Source organism: Eublepharis macularius, chromosome 11 (assembly GCF_028583425.1).
Source record: "Eublepharis macularius isolate TG4126 chromosome 11, MPM_Emac_v1.0, whole genome shotgun sequence".
Classification (NCBI taxonomy): domain Eukaryota; kingdom Metazoa; phylum Chordata; class Lepidosauria; order Squamata; family Eublepharidae; genus Eublepharis; species Eublepharis macularius.
The window spans coordinates 47,445,216-47,458,499 of NC_072800.1; the positions used below are offsets into that span (position 1 = coordinate 47,445,216).

Here is a 13,284-nt window from a genome sequence, read left to right on the forward strand (position 1 = left end):
ATGTTTCTTTTAAAAAAGGAAACACGGCTGTTGGAAATGGTAAAATAAAAAGTACAGTTGGGAAAACCTTAGAAAGCCCAGAAAGGGTTTGTGAATAGATTGTTCCAATATGTATAAGGTGAAATAAATCCATTCAGGGTAATAACTGTGCCTGTTCGGAATCCTCTTTCTATAACCAGCCAAGCAGCATGAAGAATTAGAAGTCAATAACACTTGGTCATGTACTGTTTACCCATTGCAATGCTCACAAAATAATTTAAGTGCACAGAAGACAATCAATCAACAATAAAAAGCCATCTATGAGCAAATGGGTCAGTCAGTGATATTAGAGCTCAGGCCAAACCGAGCCAATGTGGGCCTCATTAGAATAGCGAAGGAAACCTTTTCCTGCTGGAGAGGGAAGGGGAGCTATTTGGAAATTTCAAAAGTTAGAGCACCTCTTGAAGGACTTTACCAACAGCAGCAGAACCACCTGGCTGAAAATAACTACCTTATGCTGAGTAATAGCTGTTCTGCGGCTTTCTGAAACCTTTATTGGTGTTTCCTGTTCTCAGCTTTTTGGCTCTAGCTTAGGAATTCCCACTAAATAAAGATGGCTACAGCCATAACATGCTGACTTGGTCTGGCTTTTTTATTTCTTCTTTCACTCGTTTCCATTAACAAAACTCCTAAGATTAATGGCTCCTCCCACACATAAATGATATCACTTAAATAAATAAATAAATAAATAAATGGCAAACATGGGTGGGGGATGAACAGGAGAGCAGTGTGAAGAGGAAAATGGTGAGAGGGGAAGAACTATGCTCTAAAATGCAGACTCCGCGCACTTATACAAAAATCAACATATGGTTCTAATAGGCTTTCTGGAATGATTTATCAGCTATGATTAAATCCTTAACCTGTATGTTTGTCTCCATAAATAAAGCAGAAGTGCACCTTGCTCTAAAAGGTATCAGCAGTGTCCTATTACTCACCCGTAGATGCTGAACTCTGCATACCTCTCAACTATGGAAAGAGAAGAATTTGGATTTAATAGACAAAGAAGGCTGCCAAACTTAAGAATCTTATTTTAGGATAGTATTACAAAAAAATTATTAAAGTTTGTTCCTTAGATCTTTGTCACATGGCCCCAAATTACTGGCATATTAGTTTAAGAAGTTATGCTTCGATTATGCTTTTAACAATGCAATCCTAAATAAAGTTACACTCTTCAAAGTCCATTGATGTTAATAGACTTTTAGACTCAAGCCGAATGTGACGGGGTTCCTGAGTCCACCATTGGGACCATCATTTTACTTCTAATAATGTCACATTTTGGCTTTAAAAAATGGCACGGGGGAGGGAGGAGCCCTTCCTTTCCCACATCATGTGCTATGGCAGTCCTAAGCCTAATCCCTCCTGCCGCGATGAAGCTAAACATAAAGTAAGTGAAATTATCATACACAGCCTCCAAAACAGTAGCGGTGAGTAGAGATGGGCACGAACAGCAATACTAACTAAAAAAAGCCATGAACAGCCCAACCAGCTGTCCGTGAACAAGCTGTTTGTGAGGCCACATTCTAAACAAACAGGTGGTCATTGCAAGCCTCGTTCATTGCTGTTTGTCAAGCCAGACAATCTGGCACCTGCAATCAATTCCCTTGGCAACCGGAGGCAGGGACTGCCTGAACTCTGTCTGAACTCCTGCTGTTGCCCTGGAAACCCCAATCGAAGCCCAATTGAACTTGATAGGCAAGTCTTTCTTTCAAGTGTGGAGCTCCAAATTTGTTACAAGGAAGCAAAGAGCAGGGGGGAGGGGGGCTCCCAGCTCTGATTTTGCAGACAGTGATGGAGAGACAGTTGCTCTTGGCATTTTGAAAGAGAGACAGGGAGAGTGCATTGGAGCTTGAATTTTCTTTGTGTGTGATGGGATAGGGATCTACCTCTTCAAGTTCTAAGGCTGCTGCCAAGCTCTGGGCCAAGCTATTATTTATTACTGGTACCTTTCCTGCTGCCTGCTCAGGTAATGTTTCTGGGAGTGGTGCGGTAAGGATCTACCCCTTCAGGTTCCAGGGCTGCTGCCAGGCTCTGGGGCCAAGCTATTATTTATTATTGGTACATTTCCTACTGTCTGCTCAGGTAGGGTTTCTGGGAGTGGTGTGGTAGGGATCTTGATGGCTGGAGGAGAGCCTGCTAGCCCCCATGAACAACGAACAAGTTCATGAACAGGTCATGCTCATCAATGTTCGTTGTTTGTGGATGGCAACAATGAACACCATGTTAGTTTTTTTTCTGTTTGTGCTCATGTCTAGTGTGGTGAGTCCCTGTGGTGGACTTGAGGATGTTGTTGTGCATAGTTTGAATCTTAGAAGATCGTCACTGCTTCAGATGGCACTGTTGAAACATCATAAATATGCCAATCTAAAAATTAGTTACAGATGTGGGGCTATCACACATGCACATAGTTCTCTTCCTCAAACCCCCCCCCCCTCTTCTGGTCACATCAGTGGTGGTGTGTACCTTTCTTTGACATTGATTTGTCACTTCCTCCATTGAAGTAAACATGCACAGAGGTCTGGAGCAAAGTCCAGGCTAGTCGCAATGGACAAGACAGGAGTAACAATAGATACAGGGGTAATAGCCTGTGATTTTTAAAAATTCTATTTCAGTGAAACTTGGAAGTGTGTTATCTGAGCCTACTAGAATTTCAGGGCTTCCAGTGAGTGGTATTGCAGAGAATGCATAGCCTCATGTCCATCTTCCATGGTTTCTTTTTACCTCCGTGGTCAATGCATTTCCCTTTCTTCCAACCACTGTCTTTTTTTCAGGTCCATGTCAAACCACTACATAAAATGTTACAAGAAACTTCTTTAAAAGACAGGAAAACTCTGGACCTGGGCTGAGGGTTGTGGAATAGCACAGGGTCCCCCAACTTTAAAATGACAGAAAACAGGGACACGGACTGATTTCTTTTCTTTTCTTTTCTTTTTTTTTAGATGTGAACTTAGCATCATTTGGCTTGTAGGCGTTTTTATTACAATCAACATCTAAACCAAATCCACAATATTCCTTAAAATAATTAATATGTCTAATCCAATTGTTTTAAAATGACTGGAAAATTTCAAAAGTGACTACTATTCTGCTGCTGCACTATTGCTATTTAGAACTGCAGGACGTGAAGACATTGGGGGAGCAGGAGGGAATGATGCAACAGATAATCAACAGAGATGTCCCAATAAGTTAGCGGATATTCTTATTCTCACAGTTATGTCTGTGCACAATATTTTTTTCAGTTCTATCATACATGAGCAAAAGTGTGCCCATTTGCTTGCTATTCCATTTCCTGCTGTGCTTGGATATTGCATCTGCCTACTTGCTAGAGACAAATATTTTGCTACACCCTCCTATTACAATAGGCAGCATATCTGAAGGGGAGAGAAGCAAACAAGGCATAACGTATAGAGAAGTTGGAAAGTAGGGGACAAGTGCATTTTCCCTACAAAATCTGGGGCCAAACCCAACAAAATAGGAAAGATATGAATTGATCTGGTGTTTCAATTAGTTTCTACATAAGAAATCAGTGAGGGTCAAATTTATGAAATCCTATTTTGTACTTAATTTCATATAAAAGCAGCTGTTGTGTGTCCCTGATATAAATACCCCCCCCCCCAACACACAAAACTATTAGCCCCAGCAGAGGGAGAAAAGGACAGGCAACCCTTCATTCACATGCAAAGAAAGTGGGCAACTTGAGCTATTTTTAAAGAAAACCAGAGTATGTGGCTGAAGGGAATTTTATCCTGTCCACCCCCCACGCCCCTGGTGCCTTACTCTGGGGTATGATGGGAAGCATTTTTCTGCCAGTCCACCCCTAATACTAGAATCAGCTGGTCTGGAAGAAAAATGAGGAAATCAAGCAAACGCAGTGAGGTAAGCAGTTGGGAGTAACATGTAGTTCCACTCATCTGATAGACCTACCAAAGAGGTGGGTATGGGGGGGGGATACTACAGCAAAGATGAGTTTCTCATTGAAACCAGTGGAAATCAATAAGGAAAATGAACATTTGTGTTAACAAAAATAAATAAAATTATTAAAGACTAAATGAACCAAATAGAAATGTAAACAACCTTTTGGTACACACATTCTCTCCCATTCATTTGTTCTATTTTGCTCTTCATATGGAGATACCTTGGAATTCACTCTATATTTGGATATATACACTGAAACCAAGGCCCTTTTCACACGCCATTAAAGTTGTGCAACATCATGCAACACTCATGGAACGAGGGCATCTTCATGGTGCGATTTCTGACATCACCCCGTCACGATTCTGGTTTTGCAGTGCAAAACATCAGAAATCATGCCATAAAGTAGCTAACATTCCATGAGTGTTGACCGATGTTGTGCAACATTAACTATGTGTGAAAATGGCCCAACACTATTTCAGAACACTGTAGGTATTCATGATAAACAGACAATAGTGATGAGAACAACAGAGCGTATTTTCCAAATGATCAGTAAGGACCCCGCATGTGATACAAGTTGCACTGGAATAACTGCAAATTCCAGCTAGCATTCACATGGATTCCCTGGTGATTAACGTTAAAAGGACAATGAATCTGGAATAGTAAGCCTAAGTGTCGGCATTCCTAAAAAATGACCTTCTATTGATGTATTTTGAGAGGTTCCAAAGTACAGTGCATAACAAATCATACAGAGAAATGCCACCGCAGCACACTTTTTGAAGGATGGCTATTAGCTCCTAATGTCTTGTGCTAAATCAATAGTCAATAACACTGATGACCTTAACATATGCTTCTAGAGTGTTTTCCTTTTTAAGGTAGCTTCATATCAGAAGCCACAGTGAATGTAATACAGTCAACGCTGGTATCATTTATTAACAGAGGTTCTAAAACACTGTCTTTAGAATCCTCAGGAAGAACCGTGGAGATATTCCTTTCTTTCCTGAATTTGTATTTGCTCTTCCCTTATGAGACCCAGTTTAGAATTTACTAAGAAGTCTACAAACATAACACTATGTATTTTAAAATTATTCAATAATATGACAATAATATTTAGCATTTCAGCCGATTAGACCTGTTAATAGTATTGGATAATTAATCTCAAAAAAGCTATTTCCTAATTGGTGTAATGATAATCAGCTATCTTCTAACTGACCGCTTGAGGATATGGCTGTTTTCTATTGTATTTTTAGATTAATGTTCTACTTACATTAAACTTTGTATGAAGTATATGCCTTACAAAACTATCTTATGCATTTATACTTGAAAGTAAGTCCCATATAATTCAGAGGGCCTTGCCCTTAAGCCAATTCTGCTTTTTTAACCAATTTAATATATCACTGTAGTAACATTTTACTCATATTAACTATTCTATAGTTCTTTCCTCATATATAGGACTTCAATAATTTGTGTGTGTCAATCAAAATCAGTTCAGAAAAGCATTTCAGATACCTTCTTTTGTTGCAAACTTGTAACAACTCTGTAAGGTAAGATTGTCCCCATATTGTAGCTCAAATATGAGAGAAAGTAGCTAGCTTAAGGCCACTTAGCAAAAATGAAAAATGAAAATTGCCTCATTCCGTTTTTTGCAACTATATTATACGAGCTCTAGATGTCATGTACTGACTAAACTACAAATGCATCCTACTGGAAAATTCTTCTGCATGAATCACACAGAAATGAATGAGCCACACAATACCATGCTTGCACTGTTGTGCAAGTCTTGTTGATTACAAAGGGGCATACGGAAAAGAAGTGTAGGTATTCTAACCTCGCAAAACCTTTTATTGTTTACATATATACTTCTATGTTCCCATTGTCTTTAGGTTCCATTTTCTTCATACCACAGCACCAGCCAGCCAAACCTCTCTCCTTCATTGTTGAGTTGTTGTCTTTATAGACTAGTTCTGTATAAACTTTTTGTAGTTAGTATCCCTTCTTATTCATAAGAGGCTTATAGATCCATAAAGTCAAATTCCAAATGCATTCATAGTATGGAGTGGAATGAATTGCAGTTTTAGTCATTGTATTAACAAGGAAGAAGTTTAATCTAGTGAAAATAAAGTGTTGACAGTAGGAAGATTCAGGTATACCTTTCTGTTAGACTCTTAAAATAACTGTCAATTTATGCTTCTCACATATCACTTAGCCAGACTATAAAGACTACTATTCATTTTTTTAAAAAAAATCCTTTCATAAATCTCATTATTTCAGCAGCAACACCTCCCCCCAAATTTCCCCATACCAAAAACTATCTATTGTATCAATATCTATCTAGCAGTAAGGTGCACAATTAAAAGAGTGTTTATGCTGCAATCTTACACAGAGTTATACTCTTCTAAGTCCATTGAAGTCAATGAGCTTAGAAGAAAATTGAACGTAATAATGATGATGATAATGACTAGGCTGATATACCACTCTTCTGGACAGATTAGTGCCCACTCAGCATGATGAACAAAGTCAGTGTTATTATTATCCCCACAGTACAGCCGGGGAGCTAGAGCTGAAAGGAGTAGCTCACCCAAGGCCACCTGCTGAGCTCATGACAGTAGTGAGATCTGAACCAGCAGAGTGCTGATTCACAACCCTATCACACAACCACTATGCTACAGCAGCTCTTAAAACCTGAAACTCTGCTTAGGCTTGTTCTGCCAGTCCATCTCAGCCACATATGAAAACCTCTAAAAATTCTGTTTGTTCCTTTCGTAACAGTAAATTATGTTCAAAACCACAAGAGAGAAGTACCACCTCTGATGCATCCCCTTTTCACTTTCAGCTGCATGATTCACCATCTTCTGAAAGCTGGAAGATGAAAATGGAATTCTTTATACATATCGGCTGGCTCACTTCAGCACTTCTTGACAAGGGTACTTCCAGAAAGAGTGTTTTCCACATCTCACCAACACCCATAAGCAGGACTCTGTACAGGTGGCATTTAAAAATAAATTTCCAAAATAAGTAAATAAATATAAGGATTGTGCCACTCTCTGCTAGACCAGCCAAGAGACTGGAAACGAACATGAACAGACTAAGTAGCAAAGTCCATGTGAACAAATGCTGGTATCTTTGAGGATATCTTTTCTGACAGTGTGCATTTGGCATTTTGGTAATAAATAACCCATTTGTGGGTGAAGGGGACACTAGTTACACTATCATATCAAAACTTGGTGGAGTACCCAGTGCAACAACGACCTCAGTGATGCAGATTCACTGCTCTGATTCCCACCTACCCAGCTAAAATGTAAGAGCCCTGCGCCCTTGACTAAGAAATGTCCTCTTGCATGGGATCAGGGATAGCTTAAAAAGTTTTGGACATTACAGTTCAGAACTTTCAAAATACTGGTTCAGTGAACCACATGTGGAAACAGTTGGCCTTTCCCTTCTTCCTTCACTCTGCCTCTTAGGAACCATGAGGTAAAACAGGTTCTAAAACTGGTGTCCTAGCAGACAGGTCATTTATAGGACATCCTCCTCCTCTTCTTCTTCTACTTCTTCATATCCATTCCCCCCCAAAACACAAGATTTAAAGCCACAAGGATTATTAGACTGTTCTGCAATGACCCCCTAAAGAGAGTCTAGCCATGGTAACAAATGGCAGTTGGATTCCTTGGACTGGAGTAGTAGATTGCACAGTTCATCACAACTAGTATCTGTAAACCTTGCTATATTTGATACAACTGTGTAAAAGATTTCAAAAGATACTCTGAACTCACACCTTCCATTATAGTAAAGATATACCTACATTACCATTATAGTAAAGATATACCTACTACTTTATACTATCCCAAGTTGGATGCCACTTGTACCTTTTTCAATCCTGCACCGAATTCAGGCGAAGCAGACCTTTTAATACAGCTGATCCAGATATTGGGTAGAAAAGGAATATTGATAGTCCCAGCTTTGACTTTGTTCTTGCAGACTTGCATTCATTGCTCCACAGCCAATTTCCCAGCAGTTCTTCTCCGGCAGCAGGAAAGGTCATGTGGTTGCAAATATAACCTATGACAAATGCTTCGGATACTTTATGCTCAGGACCAGTGTAAACCTAAAACCTGCTGCTTGCAGCTTTGATGAAAACCTGATCTGCCAACACTGTCTACCTTGCTGCTTTGGATTGCAGTGTCTGAGTGACACTCTCTGTCTAAGGCAGAGCCACCAATTACAGGCTACTGTCACAAAGGGATGACTCCTTGACTTGGGCGTCAGGAAGTTTGCATTCTCCCATATCCTGTTACCAAATGTAATTTGCTGTTGTTTTCATTTTCTCAATAGATTCTGCAGTCAGGATGCTAGAACCTGGGACTGAGACACCAGAAACCATTCTATTCAAGTGTACCAATTTAATAGCTACATGATCTATTTTCCTTCTATAAATCCTGGCTTCTAGTGTGAACTGCCTCTGCCATTTCACCCTCTCTCTGTCATCCATGCCTGCCCTTTTCCTCTCCTCTTTCCTCTCCTCTCCTCTGTTATTTCCTCCTGTTGAAATTTAAATGGTCATATCCTTCTGGCAGGCAGCCACATGTTATTGTGCAAAATGTTATGTATACTCCTAGAGCTCAATCCATGTAAACCTGTACAGCGTTACCCCAGTTTAAGCCTACTGATTTTAGTTGCCTTAGACTAGAGTAACTCTGCATAGGATTAAAATGAATAATTGATAAAAGTTCTTTTTTAAAAACTCACAGGAATAATAGCAACAGTGCAATTCTAAGCAGAGCTACATCCTTCTACTACTATGTGTAGTTTGTCATATGATGAATGACCTAGAGACTGTTTCACCATCTCTATGCACAGGATGGAACCATTGCCAATCAAGGCTTACTGTTGCATGTGACAGATACACCAGCAGTCACCACCACTCACCATACTGACAAACTGCACTCAGAGGAGTCACATAGCTACTGACAGGAAAGTGTTATCTTGGATTAGGAATTATACCTTGCGTGAAATTCCAGCATTGGTGCTATGTGTGAAGACTCTCCTGTGCATCAAATGTAAAACAACCATGCCTGTTTTCCTAAGTAAGACTTCATAGTATAACTCAAAACTGTCTCTTAAAGAGGTTTACACATATATCTCATCCATCTTGCTGAAATCCATCTGTCTCTCAGACCTTGCTTAAGTAAAGAGCATAATTCTATGATTTCCATATGCCAAGTAGTATATATGAGAACATTCCTGAGACTAGAGTTCCACACTTGAAGAAGTTCTCGGTTTCTTTTTTTTTATTTCACAGAAGCACCCCTCACCACAAAACAAACCAATATAAAAATTCACTGTAAGTTTGGAAGTAGCAATGAAAAATCAACAACTCAAAGCTATAGATCAAAACCCTTGACTGGACTGTGGCCCAAATATGCAAAGAGAGGGGAAGAATGAGATAGCAAAGGTCCCAACTTTAATTGGCTTTCAACCTAAGATCATTGTGGTGGATGCTAACAAGGACTCATTTACTCTCCTCTTGCTTAATCTGTTCCACATACATCCAATCCACAGAAACACTATACCCACACAGAGTGTTAGCACAGAACTGATGTGGTCCCCCTCAGCTGCCACTGGTACAACCACAGACAACAGCAGCAAATTAGAACTGTAAAAAGATGACAGTTTTAACATACAATCCCCCTTTTCAAACACTAGTGGCAACTATACTATATATATATATATATATATATATATATATAAATACAAGAGTTTTCTACTGTTTGGTGTAGAGGTTAAGAGCAGTGGGGCTGTAGTCTGGAGAACCGAGTTTGATTCCCCACTCCTCCACTTGAATCCAGCTGGGTGACCTTGGGTCAGTCACAGCTCTTCCAGAGCTCTCTCAGCCCCATCCACCTCACAGGGTGATGGTTGTGGGGATAATAATAATATACTTTGTAAACTGCTCAGTGTGGGTGTTAAGTTGTCCTGAAGGGTGGCATATAAATCAAATATTATTATTAATTTATATTGTTCTATATTAAATAACTTATTTTTGACCACACTTTAGCAGAAGTGTTAGAAGGGCATAGTATACAGCTGCAAGGTGGTTTTAGGTGGGTAGCCATGTTGTCTGCAGTAGAACAGCAGGATGTGAGTCCAGTGGCACCAATGTGATTTTCAGGGTATGAGCTTTCAAGAGCCAGAGCTGCCTTCTTGTATCTGAAGAAGGGAGATGAGACTCTCAAAAGCTCATACACTGCATATCTTGTTGTTCTCTAAGGTGTCACTGGACTCAAATCCTGCTGTTCAGCTGCAAGGTGGTTTGTGTAAGTATAGGTTTGGTAATCTTTATCCAGTTTCCCCTTTAAAAAGCTGACGAATGATCTTTCATTAGTTTTAAATCTGGTTTCGTATTCAATTTTATCATGTCTCAATCTACAGTGCCACCTAGTTTCCAATCTAAAAGTTTTTTCCCTCATTCAGGTAACAGAGCTCTTTTGGCTTTCACACAACATTCTCGCAGCACATAGGAGGGAAAAAGGGTTTCTAGTCTACAAAGGGGCATACCCTTTTATTGGTCTCTTCTTCTTGTGCCTTTCTAAACTCATGCTCTAAGGAGCAGTCTATATCGTTGAAGAGGCCCACTTCCTCACAGTTCTTCAGGAATCGGGTTGGTGTCGGAGTTTGGTCTGAGGAGAAATATCAAAAGGAACTGCAGTGGATATTTGGCAGTTAAGAATGAGGCATTGTCACAGAATATATTACAACATGTAACATATTATAACAGATGCAATATCAATGTAGGGAAGTAATAATTAGATTATTAGGAACAACATATTATTTATTGGATGTAACTCTTATATAGTTTTGTGAAGTTTTTTTTTAAAGATAAAACTGAAGTATTCAAAATTTTCATCTTATATTTTATGTATCCCTTCCCTACCTCCACCCCACACTTCTGCTTTATAGAGAAAACACAAAAGGACCAGGGAAATAGCAACACAAGATATGAAATGGTTATGACCGTTGTACTGGCTTATTTAGATATTTAGTGCCCAAGGCAATCGTGAAGTTTCTGGGAGAGAAGCAGTACTTTTTACTGGGAGAATAATAATTCTTTTTTTTTTACTGTACACACCATTGATCATAGCTTCTCTCATCTCTGAGCCCTCACTGAAAAATACAGTTCATGTCCCAGAACAACAAAACCAGATCAAATGAAACTGACAGAGGTCTCCTTAAGATGACACAATGGCCTCTGATTGGCAAGGAGAAGGAAGAATGCCCAGTATCCAGTGCTGTGACAGTACCAGGCATTCATTCACTGTTATATTGACTAATCTGGCATGCCTAAACCTACATGGCAGTTTTGAAATCCTACATTTGATCTAAGCACAAACCATACTTAAAAAATAAAAACGGAGACTTTTGGTCCCAATTGAGGTGAAAAGTGGCATATAAATGAATACACAGCCCGCATGCACCTATGTTTATTGCTTGTCCTCCGAAAAGCTTGAAGCAACATACACTGATTTTCTAGATGGCTTCTCACTTGAAATACTAATGAAGTCCAACCCTGACTAGCTTCAGAAACTGATGCTACACCCTTTACTTTCAAACCATTGCCTGAGCAAGAAGTCAAGCTTGATAAGATTTCCAAGGGAATAGAGCTAAGAAGAATATTGAGATCTGCCACCTCTCCCATTTTGGGTGGCATACACTCGAAGGGAAAGTTACTTTGCTCCATTCTGGTCAACATGGATCCCCAAGCAATGGAAATAGTCAAAATGTCTGTGTGGTGAGTTTGCCAGATCAAAGCAAAGTTAAATGAAGCTCATCTTCTCTTCCAGTTTTGCGCTTTATTTACAAGACCTTAGATTTGAGCTGAGCAGTCATTTTTTATAGGGATATACCCCAGTACAAAATTTGGATTTGAAATTCAGATTCACAATTGTGCCTCTTCAGATTCAGAACTTGGAATTTAAAAATGTGGAATTCCTTTAAAATAAAAAAGGAAAAAGCCATTTCCCACTAAGAATAAAGGAAACAAAGGGTGTGCATTTGGATATTTCTGAGACAAAATTATACCTAAAACTTGCTATTTCATTTAGACTCAGGGATATCCAAAATGGCAAAAGGCATTCCTGAAGTTTTGGGATGTTTTTCTGGTTATGTTTGCTTCAGGGTAAACCTAGCATCAAAGTCCAGATGCCAGGCCTATCATTAGGGTTGCCAGCCTCCAGGTGGTGGCTGGAGATCTCCCAGAATTACAACTGATCTCCAGGCCACAGAAATCAGTTCACCTGGAGAAAATAGCTGCTTTGGAAGGGTGGACTCTATGGAATTATACCATGCTGAGGTCCTTTCCCTCCCCAAACCCTGCCATCTCCAGGTTTCACCCCCCCCCCCAATCTTTAGATTTCCCCAACTTCGAGATGGCAACCCTACCTATCATCCATTGAAAACAATGGCAGTAGTCTTAGCTTCCTCCATATGGAGGCCAGGTCTACTAATACCTGATATTTCTGAACCCAAAAAAATTACTTGAAATATATTCTCAAAAGGTTAGCAATAACCCTTAAATTTTGGGATGATGGTGGTAATCATTCCGTTGCTGAAATACTGAAATGAAATCAAAAGGAAGTTTTTGAAATGCAAATTCCTAAGGCAAACTTCTTTTTAAAAGGTATAGATAGCTCAGGCCTCTGACCCTTTCCCAATCTCTGTGCCAACTCCAAATATGAGCATGAGCAGATATGGCAACTGCACAGCAACAGCTATCTTTATGGTTAATACATCCCAAAAGGGGCCTAAATGAAATACAAAAATGTCCTATTAATCTAAAATTTACTTACTCTATGAACCTACTAATTCTAAATCCTGTTCTGAAATACTATGTAAATATATACACTAAAGTGTAGAGCAGAACTCAGGCATAGAATGAGATACTTGGAAAGGGACACAGGGAGAACTGTTTCAACATGTAGAGCATTAATCAACAGCAAATGGCTAGGCAACAGCAAAGCAGCTGTGCACGCCCTTTAGATGGAAAAGGCCAGTGTGAAAGTGCCTTCTGTTGTCTGTGCCTGCCTTAGAATCCCGTAAGTGCAGACAGACATCAGTCAGAGGTTTTGCTCTTACCCCAAACCCTGTTCCCTTGGCAAAACCATGGCAACACAATTGGGACACTCCCTCATCACACAACGTGGTGCTAGGCTGTATGGGGAATATGTTTCACTTTTCATTTCCCAGGCAGCCCAGTTTGCTTTCTACAGAAGCCAATGGAGTTTCAAATATCCAAAATTTCTGCAAGTATCTGGAATTATAAAATTCAGATTCTGACATATGTAGAAT

General features: G+C 39.6%; 1 protein-coding gene across 1 annotated transcript in view; it reads right to left on the reverse strand.

The window, feature by feature from the left end:
• CREB5 (cAMP responsive element binding protein 5) overlaps positions 1 to 13,284 on the reverse strand; it is a 287,271-nt gene that overhangs the window by 192,417 nt on the left and 81,570 nt on the right. Inside the window, exon 5 of the mRNA XM_054991606.1 lies at positions 10,498 to 10,619. Within this exon, the coding sequence (XP_054847581.1) occupies positions 10,498 to 10,619 (122 nt within the window). The remainder of the gene's footprint in view (positions 1 to 10,497; positions 10,620 to 13,284) is intronic.